This window comes from Meriones unguiculatus, chromosome 4 (assembly GCF_030254825.1).
Source record: "Meriones unguiculatus strain TT.TT164.6M chromosome 4, Bangor_MerUng_6.1, whole genome shotgun sequence".
In the NCBI taxonomy this organism is placed as follows: domain Eukaryota; kingdom Metazoa; phylum Chordata; class Mammalia; order Rodentia; family Muridae; genus Meriones; species Meriones unguiculatus.
This window is the reverse complement of record NC_083352.1, coordinates 8259732-8278784: the sequence shown is the minus strand read 5'-3', so window position 1 is coordinate 8278784 and position 19053 is coordinate 8259732. Positions and strand designations below refer to the sequence as shown.

Below are 19053 nucleotides of genomic sequence, written 5' to 3'. Positions count from 1 at the left end.
CTGACTGGAAACTGGAGCCTCAGCCTACGGATTCACTGGCCACCCACCACGTTTGGCTGAATCCTCGATGCACACCTGTATCCCACAGGGTTCCTGGATAGCTCCCAGGAGAGGTTAACCTTCACTACAGCATGCTCAGAAACACTTCTCACTATATGCCCATTGTACCTCCCAGTGTGACAAACAAAATTATCTCTACATTGCAAAACTTTTGCCCTCAGTTGAGAACCACTGGCTTTTGGTCATGATCTCATGACAATGCTTCTAACAGATCTGCTTTCCAGAGCTAGCAGTAAATACACAGCTTCGTCCTCAGCCCCTTTTCAAGTAGTATCTTGAGATCTGACCCAAAAGACCCAGCAGAAGGCTCCTGAGGCCAGCTAAGGCCCACCACAGCTTGCCCCAATGTCTCACAGGCAGAAGCCACTGATTCATAAGCCACTGATTCATAAGCCACTGATTGATAAAACATGGTGTCAACACAAAAGTGAAATGCAAGTCTCCTTTCCATAAAGGAAGCTAGGAAACAAAACCACGGGGGTTTTCCTCACAGGGCTTAAGACCAGCAGCATAGTCTCTGCCCAGCTGACACTGGGGGGACAGCAGTCTTCTCGTAGAGACCTGATTGTTATAGAAAGCTCGCTACCCCTAAGCCAGAAGCCCAGACCAGTGTCCTTCCCGAAGGATCCGCTATGGTCTAATGTCCGCCTCCCACATTCAAATGTTCAATGCACCCTTCAAGTAGAGGAACAGGACATTTAGGAAACCATAAGGCTGAGGGAGAAAGCCTTTGTGATACAATTGGAGGCCCCTACAAGAGGAAGCCCAGACAGCTGCTAACCTTTCACCATGTGGGAACACAGCATGAAGAAACCAGAAGAATATTATTCCCTTGAAGGTCCCCTCTTCCTCAATACATTATTTTCCTTAATAAGTCTATCTTCGATCTATTTAAAAAAATAAAAAGCCAGCCATAAGCCATTGCTAACAGCAAATCTGCCTTTGATATTGAACCTGCAAGTAATTTCACAGGGTTAGCACAGGGTGATTAACAGTGGCACCGTGGAGCCTACTCTCAAAGGACGTGACCAGGTCTAGGTTCACACAGGGAGGACACTCTATCAGCACAGCTCTGAGATTCTATGACCAGAATGCATAGCTATACCCATGAGTACACACGCTCCAGCCACACCACCCTGCCTGGTGATTACAAAGGGTGGTAGAACCAGATGGGCTGACCAATGGTAAAGACAACAAAACACAAACCCACAGAGCAGAAGACATCCTTAGCCTTCTCTGGAACAGAGAATCACCGACGCAGACGCAGCTCCATCACGTGGACTATGACACTGCCACACAGCACCACAGCAGCACGAGTGGCTGCTCAGTGAGCCATACCCTTCTTTGCTTTTCATTCCTGTTTTTAGGGGAGAAGGTGGCTTAGAAAAAACCTGTAGCAGCTCCCCTTCCTCCCAAGCTAGGGCCACAGTAAAGCACTGAGTAAAGGCCAGAGGCTACTTGGTGGAATGTGGCAAAGAATAGCGATGTCACCCATGAGCACCAACCGTCTACTTCAGAGGTCACATTATTTGCAGGGTCATACTATAAAGTCCCAGCTGGCCAGCGGTAATTATGACAACAGCATATTCAAGGCTGGCAACGGATTCAAGTAGCCACATGACTTACAAGGTCCCCAGCAACAACACCATCCCTCTGCCCACTTTCCATTAGCACATAAGGGATCAGAGTAATTGCACTGAACTTTGCTCTCCTGCGATACCTTTAAGCTGGACAGCCCAGTCAACTTCCAGGGAGACAACATTAACTTCCCCTAAAACAAAACAAAATCTGCTGACACTGGCTGGTCTCTCTATCCTGCTCTAGCCAGGTCTGTAATATAAGAAATAGTAGCAGATGACAATGACCACAGTGACCATGACGACTACAACTATCCCTTCCAGAGAACGACGATGATGTCAACTCACCAACAGCAAGCACCAGACTTACACACAAGTCTGTTCATTTAGCTCATCTTGAGGGTGCTTGCCAACAGCCAACTTTCACCAACATGACAGCACCAGCCCCAGTGACAACCCAGGGTGGTCACCACCATCCCTTTAAAAATGCATGGAGACCACACTCATAGTCCTGCAGCTACACAGATGCAGAACAAAAGCAGATTTTTAAGGACAGATGGACCCAGACAAGGCAGATATCTCTCACTATTGTTCCCTCCCAACTGCACGGTAGGCCTCATTCAGGGTGGTTGTTCCTAGGCACAATCCCAAGGAAGAGTCCCCTAAGTACTTCCCAGTTTACAACTGATTTGTTTTCCTATTGCCCACCTCTCTTCTCTGCAAGACACCTGCCTGGCAGCCTAAACACTGACCTCTGACCAGGAACAATGTTGACTACGAGGTTGGAATGCACAAGACAGTATCCCTACCACGAAGGCCATGTAGTGAGGACCAGCAAGGGAGACTTACTTTCGGCTGGGGTCCTTTGCTGAGGCATCACTTCTGGGATTCCCTGCTCTGGTATTTTCTAAGCCTTCCACTTGTTCTGTGTTCTTTTATTTTCATCATAAGTGCATAGAGGCATGAGGTCACAAATGCATACCCTCATAAAAACCACTAGGAAACTGGGCGTGGTGGAACATGCCTGTGATCCCAGCACTCAGGGAGGCAGAAGCAGGTGGATCGTTGTGAGTGCAAAGCCAGCCTGGTCTACAAAGTGAGTCCAGGACAGCCAGAGAAACCCTGTCTTGAGAAACAAAAACAAAAATCAAACAAAAACATTAGGAAAAGTATCATCTCAACAATTTTCTATTTAACCAGACAAACCCTACAAGAAGAGTTAAGAATTAAATCCCTTCTACAACCATGAAAATGTAACAATCTCCTTAGGAAACACACGCTGAGGCAGGCAGAGACCCCTTGACATCTTTCAGGACACAGATGACAAACGAATAGACAAGTAACACATAGATATTAAAAACCACACTATGTCATAAATACATTCTCAGCAGCAGCCCAAAATGAGTGGGTGGCCTACAGGGTCAAGAGGCCATTTCTATTTGAGGACACCTGGAAAAGAGGCCATGAGACACCTGTCAGGGAACCTGTAGCAAACACCGCAAACACTGCCTATCAACCCATGGTCCCACAACAGCAAACTGGATTCTCCTGGGAACTCTACTCACTTGTCTGGCAACAAAGAGGTTTCTTTTCCTCAGATGTCAAGACAGACAGACTGGCGAACACTAGCCCCTTCCACACAGGCAGCAGGCCAAGTGTCTCCCACAGGGTTGTACATGTGCACGGCTGGATTTGTGTGCACACCTCTCTTGAGTGAAGTCTTTCTAAACCGTGCAGGTGAGGGAGGACTGAAATAATTCCATACCCTAGGGAAGGCTGACCCCTGACCTCACTAGACACAAAATACATGTTAACGTCAGCGCTTGCTGGAGAGCTGAGCCCTGGCAAGGTGGCCACACGCTAATCTCTACTCATTGTGGAGATTATGGCCACCACCTTCCAGCACTCCCATGTGTCCCAACATGACTTGTGGCGCTCAGGAAGCTTTTCCCCAAGTGTACACTGAGCAGCACGCTCAGCTCCAGCCAGTGGTGCTCAGGAACAGCTTCCATCCAATGCACCTGGACTCCAGCATCTGGGAACACACTACTGGCGGTCATCATTCCCCTCAGGGAATGTCCCATAACCCTCTTTATGCATTGTTAACCTGAAAGACATTCCCTCCAACAGAACTGAACAGTGTAATTCCTGAAACCATACTTCAATACTCTCCTGACCCCCAGATGTTGCCTAACAGGCCAGGCCAGCTGGAACTGTGCAGCCCTGAGGCACCTGAGTAAGGAGTCTGGCACAGGCCCCACCTGGGAAGCTAGCCCCCTGGGAGCCACTGTCACCTCTGGAGGCCATCTGTGCTTGCACATGGGCTGACCTACCACCTGGCTTCTGATGACTAGATCAGGCAGTAGAGAGCTCTGAGCTCACTGCACCCATGCGCCTGTCCACCTGCCCGTCTGTGCTGTTCTTCTTCACTATAAGAAGTCGCCTGATCCAATGCCTTTCAAAGAACTTAGGGTGTCCTCTCTTCAACTGAAGGGAAGGAACCCCACCAAGGGATGCTGCAGATCCTGGGCCCTGCCTTCTAGGTCTTCATCAGGGCTGTGCCAGAACAGCACACTACAGCCATTACTAACATCAAGGCCCCATTTCTGGAGTGGATTCCAAGCTCGTCTAACATCACAAACATGCTCCCTCCCAGTGGAGAACAGCAAGTGACATGAGGGTTGAACAAGGCCAATCTGAACAGAAGAATAAGGACAGGAGGCTGCTGAAGAGCACCAAACCAACATGCTCATATCAACAGGAAGGGAACCAAGGGGGGACTCCCCAGCCTGAAAGACCCAAATGGAACTGAGGTCCCAGGGCCTCAAAGATGCTGTCCTGAGTTGGGCCTCCCCAGACTACACCTTGTAAACACCTCAAAGTGTATGAAAAGCTAAGACCCTAGGACAAGCTTTCAAGGAAAGCATGAAGCCATGCCCTCCTCTGGGCTACACAGGCACCAGATGCACATACATACCCACAGGAAAAACATACATACAGACTTTTAACATCTTTAAGCATCACAGATACCATAGTAACCCCTGCATGGCTCCGTGTGCCCACTACTGGCTTCTCCAACTCCTGCAGTACTACTTGAATCCTGAATAACTGGATGAAGCAATTAGGGTATTTCTCTTCCCAGCACAGCAAGATCTGGTGGGGTGTGGATACATGAGGAAGAAGCTAAACCATCCACAGATGACCACGGGGTCTATGGAAACAGAGGCTCACCTCCTAGAGAGCAGGCAGAAATGTCCACATGAAGGGGACAGGTTAAGAGAGAACAAGAGTAGGAGGAACTGGAAAAGTCTGAAAGCCATGGTCCAGGCTGGGAGGGTTCTAAGGAAATGCCCAGGGCAGCACCCACCCAAATAGGCAGCAAGCATCCACACCCTCAGGAAGAATCTAAGTGAGTGAAGAGTAGCTGATGGCTAGGAGATATTAATAAGACACGAACTTCCACAGGCTGGAAAAGGGAGAGGAATGGGCTGGCATATCAAGAGCTGCCAAAGCGGGAGACCTGCAGGAGTTTTGAACGAGCTATGAGCGATATACTGGGAGAGCCCTTGAAAACAGTCAAGAGGGCTGGGGGCTGCACTTCAGTGATGAGAGCACACTCCACCTGCATGGCAAGGCCCTAGATCAGAAAAAGAGTACAGGGCGATGGAAATAGTCATGCATCACCCACATAAGCATGTCTCTGCCATATTCTCCTCCCAGGCACAGACCCTAAACCAGACCTAGTCGGCTTATCCTATATCCTAGTCGGCAGGATATAGGCCCCTTGAGCCCTGCAAGTGCAGTGTTCACATCTTCCTTTCATAGGACCAACAAGCCCTGACTGACCCTCAAACCTGCTGCTCCATGTATACCTGGGTTCGGGGCTCTCTCCCAGCCTCAGCCCTTCTCTACAAGATTATGTGCATTCAGTGTGGTATGACTTAAGATTTGGCCTTCCTAGAGAACAGATAGGCCACAGAATCTGCAGCAGCTCCAAATCTAAACAATTTCCTGCAGGCGCCTGACTCCTGCCAGAAGACACCAAATGATACTTCATTACACAACAGATCCAAGTGCATAGGTACCTCGGAGAGCCACCAGGTAGCTGACTGTCCAGGCTTTCTATACCCTACTTCCTGGTGTCACAGGGAAGTTTTGGAAAAGGAGAATGAAGTACAATGATGGATGTCTAGGATAAAACAGTTACCTCAGGAACAGCTAGGGCAGGCGGGCCTCAATGAGCAGGAAGTGGCTGCCCACAGCACAAAACTTCACCTTCTTGCCCAACTACATCATCTGCCTTGGTCCCTGCATTCTGAAAGCAGTACCCTCCAAATAAACTTAACAGCACTGACCTCAGCTTCCCAGAGACACAGAGCTTAAGAGGTTAGGCCTGCTGTGAATGTGCACGGGGGAATACGCCAAGTACCACAAATGGAGGGAGCCAATCAACCTATGAGCAGCAACACTCAGGCTACCTCTGAGATGTTAAGGCACATGTCTGTGTTCCGGCCACACTGTTCAAACAAGTGACTGAAACAGGAATAGTAAGATTGTTGGAAGCTGTTCAAAAGTAACATTCATCTTCAATAACTGGACTGACCCAACCAGGCCAGAGACAGGTATGATCTTAAAGCTGACCCCAAACTCAGCCACCAATACACATGCAGAGGCTAAAGAACAACTCCCTGTTTCTCATGTTTTGTTTTCTTCCATGCACAGGACTGGCTGGGTTAAAGCAACAGATGTAGCCTAAGTCATCTTCATTCTAATCCCAAAAGCTGAGAGCTGCTCAGAGCACATGCGCAGTATGCACAAGGCCTTAGTTTCAACACCCAACACTAACAAGACAAACAACTGAAACAAAACTGACCCCCACAGACATACACAATGCTGAGAGTTGAACCTAGGGCCTCAAACATCCGGTTTTTCTAAAAGACAAAATAAATGACAAGAATCTACAACTAAGACCTCCAAGGACTCAGAAGTAGTCCAGCAGCTGGAATGGTTTGATAGGCTACCGCCCTTCATATGCAACCACTAGAGTGAACCTGGGCCTTAGACTAGTTTTTAAAAAGATTTTTGTACTGGGCATAATGGTGCAACCTTTAACGCCAGCACTTGGGAGGAAGAGGCAGAAGGATCTGAATTCAAGGCCAGCCTGGTCTATGTAGTGAGTTCCAAGTAAGCCAGAGCTACATAGAGAGACGTTGCCTCAAAACACGAAGATTTATTTACTTTTATGTGTGTGTATTTTTCCTGCTTGTACGTATGTGTACCATATACATGCCTGGTGCCCTCTGAGGTCAGAAGAGGGTATCTGATCCTCTAGAACTGGAGTTACAGAGGTTGTGAGTCACAATGTGGGTGCTGAAACTCAAACCAAGGTCCTCCGTAGGAGCAGTAAGTACACTTAACCAGAAAGCTACCTCTAGTTCCAGCTTCAGAAAACCTTGATGGTCACACTGAAGAACTACAACCAAGTATCATGACAAAGGCCTGTGATTCCAATACTCAGAAGGCTGAAAGGTCAGACAGACTACAGAATGGGCAACTCACTTAAGACTGTCTCAAGCTATGAACTCAGGGGCTTGCTCTCTGATCACCTCCCCCTAAGGGGAGTGCAGCCTTACCAGACCACAGAGGAAGACAATGCAGCCAGTCCTGATGAGACCTGATAGGCTAGGGTCAGAGGGAAGGGGAGGAGGACCTCCCTTATCAGTGGACCGGAGGAGGGGCATGGGAGGAGAAGAGGTAGAAAGGGTGGGATTAGGAGGGGATGAGGGAGGGGGCTACAGAGTGAATAAACTGTAATTAATAAAAAATAAATTCATTTAAAAAAAAAGATTATGTCTCAAGCAACAATACAAAGAGGACTGGCAATGTAGTGACAGGATCCAGCAGAGGCAAAGCACTAGGCCTCCAGTAACTTAAGAAGGAAAAAAACAAAGACAAAAACAAAAACAACAAAAATAACCCACCCACTTCCTACAAATCATCAGCTTTTTAATGTTAAAATTTAAGGCTCAGTGGGTTGAAGTACTTGCACTAAGCCAGGTGGCCAGAACCCAACCCCTAGGACTCAGAGAACTGCTTTCTGAATGTCGCCCTCTGGCCACCACATGTAAATGGTATAATGTGTATGCAGACACACATACTTTATAAAAAATGTTTTGAAAATACCTCACGTTTATAAACAGATACAAAAGAAAGTGGGAGCTCAAGAAAAAAAATGAGGAAAATTTTTTCTTCTTTGAGACAAGAGTCCCTCTATGTTGCCCCAGCTGTCACGGAACTCCCTATGTAGAACAGGCAGGCCTTGAACTCGGAGAGCTGTCTGCCTGCTTTCCAACTGCTGGAATTTAAAGATGCCTGCCACCATGTACAGCTCACTTCTAAATTTTTACAAGATACAATTTATTATTTCATCTATCAGGTCAAGCAAGTTTTGTGACTTTTAAAGTATTGTTGCCGAAGTCTATGCTGGAGAGGGAAAGTAAAATAGTGCTTTCCAACAGCCTGATGTGTTCACACACATTGTGACCTGGCATAAATCTTTCTAGAACAAATCTGACATCTCAAAGACACTACCTGTGTGCTGGCATTCACACACTCCACAATCACCCCTCCAGAACTTATCTTCAGGGCCACAACGGCTTTGTTACCATTTGAGACCAGTCCTGGAAGCCACAGCAACGCACATGCTCACAGCAAGAGGGCCAGGTGCTCGCCTGCCTCTAGATTCCAGCCTCCCCCTTCCCAGAATGCTAATGCCAACAGGTCCTCCTGAGCAAACTGCGCTCTGGGCTTGAGCTGCTCAAACTTGGCCCTATCCAGCCTAACACCAGCTCTCTTCATGACAAAGAGCCTGGAACATTTGAAATCTAGTAGACTGCAGTGCCCAAGTGTCTTTTGATTCTACTGCATGTCAAACAAGAACCACTAAAAAGACAAAAATGATAGTTGTTTGAAAATAAGCCTAGAATGATGACATTTCACCGCAGGATGACCGGAGGTTCTCCCTCACTGTTAGGCTGATGGATTTGGAATGCTGTGTAAGCTCTCCTCCAGGCATCTGTTGGAATGTTTTCAGGAAGGTTTCTCTTGAGAACCCACCCTGAATGTGAGCAATGCCATCCTGGGGAGCGAAGAGGAACCAGGAAGGCAAGCAGCTGACACCTGCATCCATTGCTCTGCTTTCTGACTGTGCAATGTGACCAGCCACCTTAGCTGCCGCCAGCACACCTTCCCCACTGTGATGGTACCTTTGAACTACAGCACAAAATAAACCTCGGCTGAAGTCGCTTTTGTCACAATGAGAAAACTCATGTGGAAAACTGGTACTAAGGAATAGGCCACTGCTGTGATAAACTCCATGATATACAGGCCTATGGTGTAAAGTCTTGGAACGCTCTAAGCAAAACTCTCTAGGCCATTCTGGCAAGCAGAACGGCAATGTAGATGTGGACACTGAAGGTCAGGCTTCTGAGGTTTCGGAGGGGAACAAGGGTTCTATTGGGAACTGGGCAGGAGGCCACTTGTGTTACATTCTGGCAAACAACCTGGCTGTATTCTGCCCATGCCCTTAAAATCTGAGTGAGGCTAAATTTAAAAGCAATGGGTTAAGTTGTCGGTCTGGTGGAAGTTTCCAGTCAGTATGGCATCCAGGCTGTGGCATGGTTACTGCTTACTGCTCCTAGTCATATTGTGGGAAGCTGCTCAGTGAAAACGAAGCACACAGGAGTTTAAAGCTAGAGACAAGGAAGGTGCAGACAAAGCATTTATAACTGAGGGGAAACCTCACACTTTGCACTAAAGCAGTAAGAAAAGCATCCTTGGGGCAAGACTCACAGAAAGGTTCAACTGGTAAAAATGGCAAGTCCACATGGCAAGATGGCTCAGCAGGTAAAACCAGGTCTGGCAACCTGCATTCCAGCCCCAGAACCCACATAAAGGGACAAGAAGAAAAACAACTCTACAAAGTTGTCCTACTACCTACACACAACTCGGCATGTGTGCGTGCCCGCATACCCACACAATAGTTTTGTTTCTTAAAGAAAATGAAAACTCATTTGTAAGAGCCTGAACTGAAAATGCTATCAAATCAAAACAGCCATTAGAAGAAGTTTTTCCCAAGTTTAGCTGACAAGACACAGAAGGCCACTACAGCCATAGTAGAAAGGGCCATCTATCTCAAGCTGGCAGAACTTGGCACAGTTCTCGGGACGGTTTTTGCAGGCATACAAAATATAAGAGGGGCCAGGGTTGGAGTCTTTGCACAGAGGCTGAGCAGGCACTGCGTGAGGCTGGGAAATAAGCCCTAAGTTGCAATGGAGACCTCAAGATACAGAATACATCAGGACAAGATCAAGGAACATCTGCCACAAAAAGCTGTAAGCACAAAATGGAGCAGGCTGAAAAGGCCTCAAGTGCTACAGGCAGTGGTCCTAGAGAAGCAAGGCTACCCAAGTCTGTTAGCGCCCAGAGGATGCCATTACAAGCCCAAGATAACAGACATGGAGCTATAAGGTTTGGTGTTTGGAAAAGACTAGATCTGGGCCTTAAAAAAAAAAAAAAAAGATTATTTTATTATCTATCTCTCTCCTCTCCCCCACCCCCGTGTGTGTGTGTGTGTGTGTGTGTGAGAGAGTGCAGGTGCCCATAGAAGTCAGAGGTATCAGACCTCCCTGGAGCTGGAGTTTCAGGCAGTTCTGAGCCACCTCACATGGATTCGAGGAATCTCATCCTCTGAAAGAGCAATTCATGTCATAACCACTGAGTCATCTTTCCAGACCCCTTTTTTTACTACAGTGACTTACATTTAAATGGGGGAGGGGTGCAGAGGACACATGGAGATCAGAGGAAAATACCTGGGAGTTGGTTCTCTCCTACCACGGAGGCCCCAGCACTCAGTACTCGGGTCTGCCAAGTGAGCCACCTCAACAGCCGAGGATTCGTAGTTTTTCACAATGTCAGAAATGTTAAGATTTTGAAGGTTTGTACCAATGGACTAAAAGCATTTTGCCTTAAGAGATGAGCCTCTGAGGACCAAGGATGGAATGCTGAGAATCAAAATGATGTGTTTGTTGTCACGTTGACAAGAGATGGACTTGACAGTTAATCCTCACTCAATAGGAGTGAATTTATAATCACCTAGGACACACTCCTCTAGGCATGCCTATCGGGGGTGGACTTTTCTGATGATTGGCAAGTCCAAGAATACTGTCTCCCCAGTGAGATGGCACAACTCCCCAGGCAGTGAGTGTCAGCCTCGACCTTGAGAGAAAACATTCACATTCTAAGACATACTCCCTCATACTAGGCCTCTCCAGTCCCTACAGCAGGGTCATCACAGCTCACCCTACACACGTTTTCCACACGGACACTCTACAGTCCCACAGGAAAGTACTGGGGAGGCATACCAGAGCGCACAGGCGCTCACCACCCTTTCCACCATTGCTTGTGACTCTCCTGCCCACTCCCACATCTTCCCAGATCAGTGTTCTCGACCTTCCCGGAAGAAATCCTTCGCCAGCTCTTGCCATCTCCATCCTGTTCACTGCTAACTGCCTGCCCTGTACCATAGCCTGCAGTTCACAGGCAGCCTGACTCCCCTGCTAGTCTGCATGGGCATCTACAGGGGCAGAAAACCCCTAAGCTATTTCTCTCTTCTCTCTACCCTTCATGGTTCTCTTCGATAATGACTTAGAGCTTGACTTTCGCCCCTCTATTCTCACCGGTGTCACAGCCTTCAAACCCCATATCTACAAGCTATAACTTACAGAGTTTTTGGTTTTTTGCAGATTTTTGAGGGGGTTTATTTGTTTGTTTGGTTGATTTTCTTGTTTTGGAGACAGGGTTTTTCTGTTTAGCCCTGGCAGTCCTGGTACTTGCTCTGTAGACCAGGCTGGCCTCTAACTCAGTGATCTGCCTGCCTCTGCCTCCCAAATGCTGGCATTAAAGATGTGTGCCACCACATCCAGCTTACAGCTGGATTTCATCTTAAGCATCCAGTGCTTAGAAACTTCAATGGTGCCTCTTTCTTTTCCTTCAGCACAGGCTTGAAAGTCCCTTTCTGAAACTCAAAAAAATCACATCCTACTCAAAAACATGGCTGGCGAAAGAAACGGCCCAATCCTTGACTGTCTGCAAACTCCACTTCCAAAAACAGGGAGGGCCACGTCAACTCTGCCTAGGTACTTCTGGCCTGTGCACATGTGTGGTGAGAGTCACTGCAGCTCCCTGTTACCCAGTCATGGCACCGGCTGAGCTACACCACAGCGGATAGCCCCAAACCGGCTGGGCTTCACACTCTCAGCCTGACGGGAGATCCCAAACACCTGTCTCCAGGGACACAGAACATGGAAAGGGGGGGTGCATGATGGAAAACGAAGACGACAGGACTTTGAGCATGCTGACTCCCTGAAAAGGCAATGTTCCCTGAAACTACAGCATGCCATGTGGTCTCACAAAGGCATGGGGGCCAGTACCTTATATACAAACCATTTACCAAGTCTAGCTACTTTGTGGGCATTCAGGAAGTACCATGGCTCTCATTAGGGCACACACGGGGGGGGGCATGAGTATGAACAAACAAGTGGACATAACAAGATCAAGCCAACACCATACATGGCTATGATTTCAGATGACCTACACAAGGTCTCCTAGGGTATGACATGACGCCCAAGGCCAAGCCCAGTGCTTGATGACAGGAAGAGAGGCACTGCCTGACCCGTGTGGGCCAGTAAGCACGGCTGAGTTCTCGGGCTCTAGTCAGGACAGGACTCCGCAACTGTACCTGGCCCACACCACGGACACAGCCTCTATTACACCTGGGCACAGCTGATCCACCATATCTGCCTGCAGTTCCAAGGCGGTACTGAAAACATATGGCTCTAATGACACTGAATGCTGAAAAACACTGGGCAGGACACAATTAGTGCTGGAGGGAGTTAAAGTAATTTTGATTTTGGAAAAAAAAAAGCGACCAACAATACAGCCTAGCTTTCCATGCCTGCTTCAAAAAATTACTCAAAATATTCAGTAGCTTCGCAGTAAATATGAAGCTAAACCAACCAGCATTTCCATTGTTTCATTGATCGCCAAACATCATCTTTCTGGGAAAAATGTGCCCAAACAAGTAGCTGGTATTCCACCCATCAAAGTTGAATAATGGTCCTACATACTACATAAACAAGTACAGCGTTAAGGCCAATGTTGCCAGCTCTCCTGTGTGGAAACCCACTAACAGCCCCTCACACACTCATTTTAACTGAGACATGTATTCAATTTTCTTTATTTAAGCAGTCTACAAAGATCAAGGAAAAAATCAAGACAGCATCATCCAACCACAAATAATGTGTCAGGCTTCAGATGACAAAGAACATTTGTGCAGAGGGGAGGCACCCACCTACTGACTCCCAACCCCTCACCTCCGCCCCAGCTCCTGCGTGTAAAACGCCTGAGTAAGCCACTGCCATGCGCTTATGGCCACTCTCAAATAATGGGAGAAATCTGCAACAAGAAGTATGTTAACATGTTTGTAGCAGGCAGCAATCCTACTTACATCTTTTGCCATGTTACCAGATCCAGGAAATCAAGGCTGTGACTGCGTACCCTCCACAGAAGAAACCGGACTTATCTGGTAAAAAGGAAGGGGACAAGCAATGAGTGAGAATGAAAAAAGAAGTTTAACACTCATCCGTTTCAAAAGAAACATCTCCCCACCAGCACGAGGCAGGCCTCCAGGCAGCAGGGGCCTTTCTTGCACAATCCCGACAGGGGAGCTAGCCAGGCAGGTCCCACACGGGGATTTTAAGTCACCTCTCCAAAGGGAAATGCTCCCTGCGGGCACCAGCAGCTCCCACTGGCAGCGGGGCCAGACCCCGACCCTTTGGCAGAGCGAGGCGCAGCCGTCGGGCTCGCCCCACCTGGGCACGCGGCCCGCCTGACCACAGGCCCCACTTAGGCTCAAGGCCCCCCACTTAGGCACACGACATTGCGAGGCTCCCATCGGGCCGCAGCAGGCCCTCGGGCTGCCCAAGACCCCGAGGTGTCGCCGACCACTCTGACAGGTGGGCTCCCGGCCGGCCGGCCGCCCCACCTGTCACTAGGCCCGGCCACCGGCCCCGCGCGCTGGCGCGGAGAAAGACGGAGGGTGGCCAGGACCCCTGCCCGCCGCCCCCGCCACGCCGCGTCGAGGCCGACTCCCGGCTGAGGCTGGCGGAAGGCGGGATGCGGCCGGACGCGGGAACCGGGCTGGGGCGGGAACGGGGCCGCGCGCCCAGCCCGCGCCCTCCCGCCGCGACCGGCCGGCGCCCCCGCCACACCTGGCTGGCCGGCGGGGCGCGCGGGGCGGACGACGGGGGCGCGGGGGCGCCGGCCCGGAGGTCCGGCCCTGGCGGTCCCTGCCCTGAGCCAGCGGCGCCGGGACGCGGGCTCACCCTGGGCCGAGCGTCGGGCCGGCGTGACGTGCGCGCGGCGCGGTGACGTGGGCGGCGGCGGTCCCGCTCCGCGCAGCGCGCCTGCGCGCCTTTTCGCGCCTTCGGCGCCCTCCTCCTCCTCCTCCTCCCGCCGCTCATCTCCCGCGCCTCTTGCCGGTGCTACCCGCCCTGGGATAGGGGAGGGGCCTGTGCGCGCGTGCGCGTGTGGCGGGACTGGGCTGGAGACCGCCAGCGTTGAAAGGCGCTGCGCGCGCCTACATGTGCGCATGGAGAGAGGCCACGTGTGTGCGCGCCTCTGTGTGTGTACACCCAGAGCCAACTGTTTGCATCTCTGTGTGCATGCGCAGGGAGCAGAGGGCCACGTGTCTGCCTCTGTGTGTGAATGTGTGCCACGTGCACCAACGGTGAAGGTCTGTGTGTGTGCCATACCTGCATATATTTGGAGTCCGAGAAGGGTCATGTGTGTGCACACCTGTGTATATGGAGATAGTCTGGCTGAATCACGTGTGTGTGCAGAGTGTGAGTCCCATGTGCACGACTGAACATCTATACAGAAGAGAACCTTCTACAGACAAATATGTATACCTGTGTTTAATGTCTGCACACTGAAATGAACAGGCATGTTTATATGAAGAATAGAGGGATCAGCTTTGTGCACACAAGGAAAGAGGGCAGTTCTGAGAGTGCTTTAAAGTATCTGTGCACCAGAAGAAGTGCTGTTTTGTATATTTACACAGTTTTGTAATATACAGTTTGTATATTTACAAAGTGAAAACTGTTAGGATGCATGCTGGACAGTGCAGAGACATGAAAAGCCCACGTTCAACTGTTGACTTCCACAGCCCCTCCACAGCCCCATGGCCTGAACTTGGGTTGTCAGTGATGGAGGGCAGGAAGCAGCCTACCAGACAGGTGGGTGTGTTTTCTCCTTCCCCTTCAGAATCCATCTGCTTCATCCCACAAGGTGTCTGGTAGACCCTGAGCCCTAAAGACTCAGTCCATCTTGGAGACCACTACTGTGGGACTAAAGCTGGAGAGCCTGGGAGGAGAATAGGATGGGCCTCCCAAATCAGTCTGCATGGTTCAGACAAAATAATCCAACTTTTCCAATATGGGACTGAGGGGCTGAGTGCTGTTAGGCACTGTCAGAGAACTGTTAATGCGAGTTCCTGAATTTTATGCTAGGGGAAAGGCCAATTTGATGCCCAAAGTGCAGGTCACTTGGGCACAGGACTGGATGAACAGCCCCTCTCTAGCATCTGACTATGCTGTCCTCGAGGATGCCATCCTGTTTTGAACACTCTTCAGATGCCTGAGGAAGCTACAGTACAACCACAGCTCCTAAATCCTAAAGCAAAACAATGGTTCCAGAAGGCATGGCTATTTCAAATAGCTTGCACCAGACTTTTTGCCATCACAAGTCTTGGTAAGCCACACACAGGGATTGGGGGACATGGGGGAAGCATTTCCTCTAGTGACCCAGCAGGATTGTGATTGGAGCAAACATCCTTACCACTCCCCATTTCTGACTATATAAATAAACTATTTGGCTTTTTCAGTAAGTTGGGACAGTCTTTTATTTTACACAGTTTTTGTTTGTGTTTTGTTTTGTTTTTTTTTTTACAAACTACACTGGTAATAGGAAGAAATGACAGAAGCATCAGCAGGGTTGTGGCAGCAACAAGGGGACTCTGAAGAGCTCCAGAGAGTAAATGGGGTGAGAACAACAGCAGGAAGACACAGTGGAGACAAGAGACAACAGAAATAGGAAGGAGTTGGGAAAGGATGAAGAACCAGGGCTGAAGAAGGCAATGAAGAAGCAGAGAAGAGGAACTGGGTACCAGTCACCAGGGAGCTGGCAAGCCATGTGTGGTAACAGTCTTACTCTAGGACAGAAAGCTGCAATGTAGTCACACAAGTTCCCAACACCCATGCAGAGAACAGCACCAGCAGACACTGCCCATTGCTGCTGAGGAAAGCTAAGGGTTACAAGAGCTGCAGAGTATTGTGGCTGCTTGTGGTTAAAGCCCAGAATAATCTATAAGCCTCCAGCTTCAGTATCTCGAGCTCTAAGTCTCTGGCTTCTAAAGCCTGCAGCAATAGGTCCTTGGCTCTCAGGGAATAGAGATGTGAGCCTCTGGATCTACCAGTCCATCCCATAAACTTTGGGCATGTAAGGGCTAGGATTACTAGCACTGGAGAATCTTCTCCTTGCCTGATTGTGTGTATCTGGATAAAGTGACCCCAGCTGGCTGATTAGTAATATGGAGGTCAGAGTTGTACCAAGCGCCGGGCTAATTAACAGCTATGAAGAGCTTTGAGGAGCACAGACCAAAGGCCTCACTTGGTAATATGCAACATATTATTACTGGACACCCCTGTCTTGCATGGCTTTACAATTAACCACCTTTATGCTGACTACACCTGCTCCTACCACTTCAGTTAAGTCCCTCCTTAAACTGCCAAGCATCTAATTAACATTGGTTCTTCGTGTCAGAATGGAAGTCATGCATGGACACCTTCAAAAGGCCAGGAGTCCTCCAATTCTTCAGCTCCCCTCCTCTACCCTGGGTAACAAGAAAGCAAAAATAAAACACCATCCTGCCTCTACGGTGGGAAGTTGCACCCACAAGAGTGGGTTTCTTAACTACAAGGAATGACTTTACATGCAACAGCCTCCAACGTGCAGTCATTTCAGAGAGCAATTAGCTCAATTCAGTGGAGGAGGCAGAATTCTGGAAGCCAGGTTGACAGGAGTTAGAAGCTGGTGGTGAGTGAAGGACAGTCAGATGTGACCAGAACAGTGGTGCCAGAGAACACATGACACGGGTGGGCTGTTTGGGGAAAGCATCTTAAGATGGATTAAATTCCTGGTTTTTGCTTATAATTTGTGGTAGACAGATTTGTGTCTTGAATGCTGAGTAACCAGGAAGCACTACAATAAATGTACTCCTGATAAGACACACTCTCCAGTATGTACACTAGTTACTCTTAGCTATGAAAAAAAATCCCAGACAGAACCAGTTGAAGTGAGGAAAGATTTATTTTGGCTTACGGTTTCAGAAGTTTCGATTTATGGTCATTTGGCCCCAAGCATGTGCACAGAATATGACGGTGGAAGAAGAAGGTGGCAGGGGAGAGCTGTTCTTCATGGCCTCACACACAGGAGGCAGGCAGAGAAATGGGAGGTTGTAGAGCACATCCATCCTGGAGAGAAGGTTCTTTGTGTTCACAAGGGAGGCACCTGAAGACTCAGGAAGTAGAGGCTGGAGAGATGGCTCCGCAGGTAAAAGTACTTGCTGTTCTTGAAAAGACCTGGGCTTTGGTTCCTAGCACCCACATGGCAGCTTATAACCATCTGTAATTCTAGGTCCAAGAGATTTGGCACCCTCTTCTGACCTCTAGGCACCAGGCATACATATGGTACACATACATTACATGCAGGCAAAACACTTAGTACACATTTTTAAAGAATGAAACTTGGGGCTGGAGAGATGGCTCAGTGGTTGAGAGCACTGGTTACTCTTCCAGAGGACCCTGGTGTGATTCTCCAGTATCCACATGGCAGCTCAAACTGTCTGTAACCCCAGTCCCTGGGCATCTGATACCTTCTCAATACTGCATACACATGTGGCACAGACATACATGCAGGTCAAACACCCATATGCATGAAACAAACAAGAACAGAATAAAATATCAGAAAAGGGAGGGGGGCTGGAAAGATTGCTCAGAGGTTAAGAGCACTGTCTGCTCTTCCAGAGGTCCTGAGTTCAATTCCCAGCACCCCACATGGTGGCTCATAACCATCTATAATGAGATCTGGTGCCCTCTTCTGGCCTGCAGGCAGAGCATTCTATACATAATAAATAAATCTTAAAAAAAAATACTTAAAAAAAATCTTTAAAAACATATCAGGAAGTAAACCACTCCAGAGCTTCAGGAAGTCCCTGAGAGTACTTGTACTAGGATCCTCCCTCCCCAACTTATATAAGCAGTAAGGACTGCTGGGAGACAGCCTCAGATAAGCCCAGCTGTCTAGAAAAGACCATGATCAAGGGAGCTACCTGGAAAATACACATGTCAACCAGTTGGAATGCCCCTGCAAGCTGTGCAAAGGAGCCCTAGGTTTCCAGTTTTCATGACCTGTCTCTTGGGGGCCTTTGGTGATGCAGCTCTCCTCGGGTCTTGGGGGCTGGTGAGGGGGTCCCTCATAGGCAACACAGAGGTGAGCCTTGGGAGGCAAAAAGGCAGTTCAGCTTGACATGACTCAGTAGCCAAGTCTGGAGCGGTTTATTTTAGGAGTATTGAAACACAGAACAACTTGATGAAAACTTTTCTTGTGCAGATTGACTCAATCCCACACAACAAAGCACACCTAAATCTTTGAGGAACCAAGCAAGCTAAGTACACATCAGACGTGGTGACAAGGAAGTTCTTTGTAGGGTACACGTGACACCTTCCATAAAAATGGGTTCCTTGGATTGCCTGAGAGAAACCAGTCTATAACTGGAGGAGGGGGGGGATGGTCTGTTGCTGGGAAGTCTGTGGTCTCAGACTGTGCAAAGGTCAACAGGCCAGAAAGCACGTCCACTCCAGCCTTCTGGGTGTAAAACAGGTTTTACAGTCCTTCCCTGGAAGGAATAACCTTTGTGTTTAACATTCCAGGTTCCCCTAATGCATGTCTGTGAGCACAGGGACCTCCATGCCGCTACGGGCTCATTTCTGCTCCTGTGTGTAACCCCTCACTCAAATGCCTAGAGGCAACTCCAATAATACTGGTTCACCAGCTTGGATTATAGTGGTAACCTTATTTTGCTCTGTGCTCAGTTCTCTATCTGGGATAAGAAGATTTTTTTTTTCCCCACGACGTGTTATACAGCAGGGATACAGGAAGGAGTCAAGATGAGATTACCCCAAAGGACATGTCTGCAGTGGCTGCTTCCTAGAACTAGGCCCCACAGCCTATATTCATG

At 48.8% G+C, this 19053-nt stretch overlaps 1 protein-coding gene across 7 annotated transcripts in view; it reads right to left on the bottom strand.

The window, feature by feature from the left end:
* The window catches only part of Tfdp1 (transcription factor Dp-1), a 38621-nt gene extending 24420 nt beyond the window's left edge, over positions 1-14201 (bottom strand). Inside the window, exons 1-2 of one of the 7 annotated variants that reach the window (XM_060381411.1) lie at positions 14081-14201; positions 13204-13278 (exon numbers count right to left, since the gene is read on the bottom strand). Coding sequence is in view for 5 of the 7 variants with exons in the window: in XM_021653024.2 (XP_021508699.1) it covers positions 13204-13215 (12 nt within the window). In the remaining 2 variants the exon portion in view is untranslated. Of the gene's footprint in view, positions 1-13203; positions 13438-13460; positions 13698-13740; positions 13882-13966 lie in introns of those variants that run through there. The other 6 variants (XM_021653024.2, XM_021653029.2, XM_021653025.2 and 3 more) reach the window with 6 other exon arrangements.
* Between the last annotated feature and the right edge of the window lie 4852 nt (positions 14202-19053).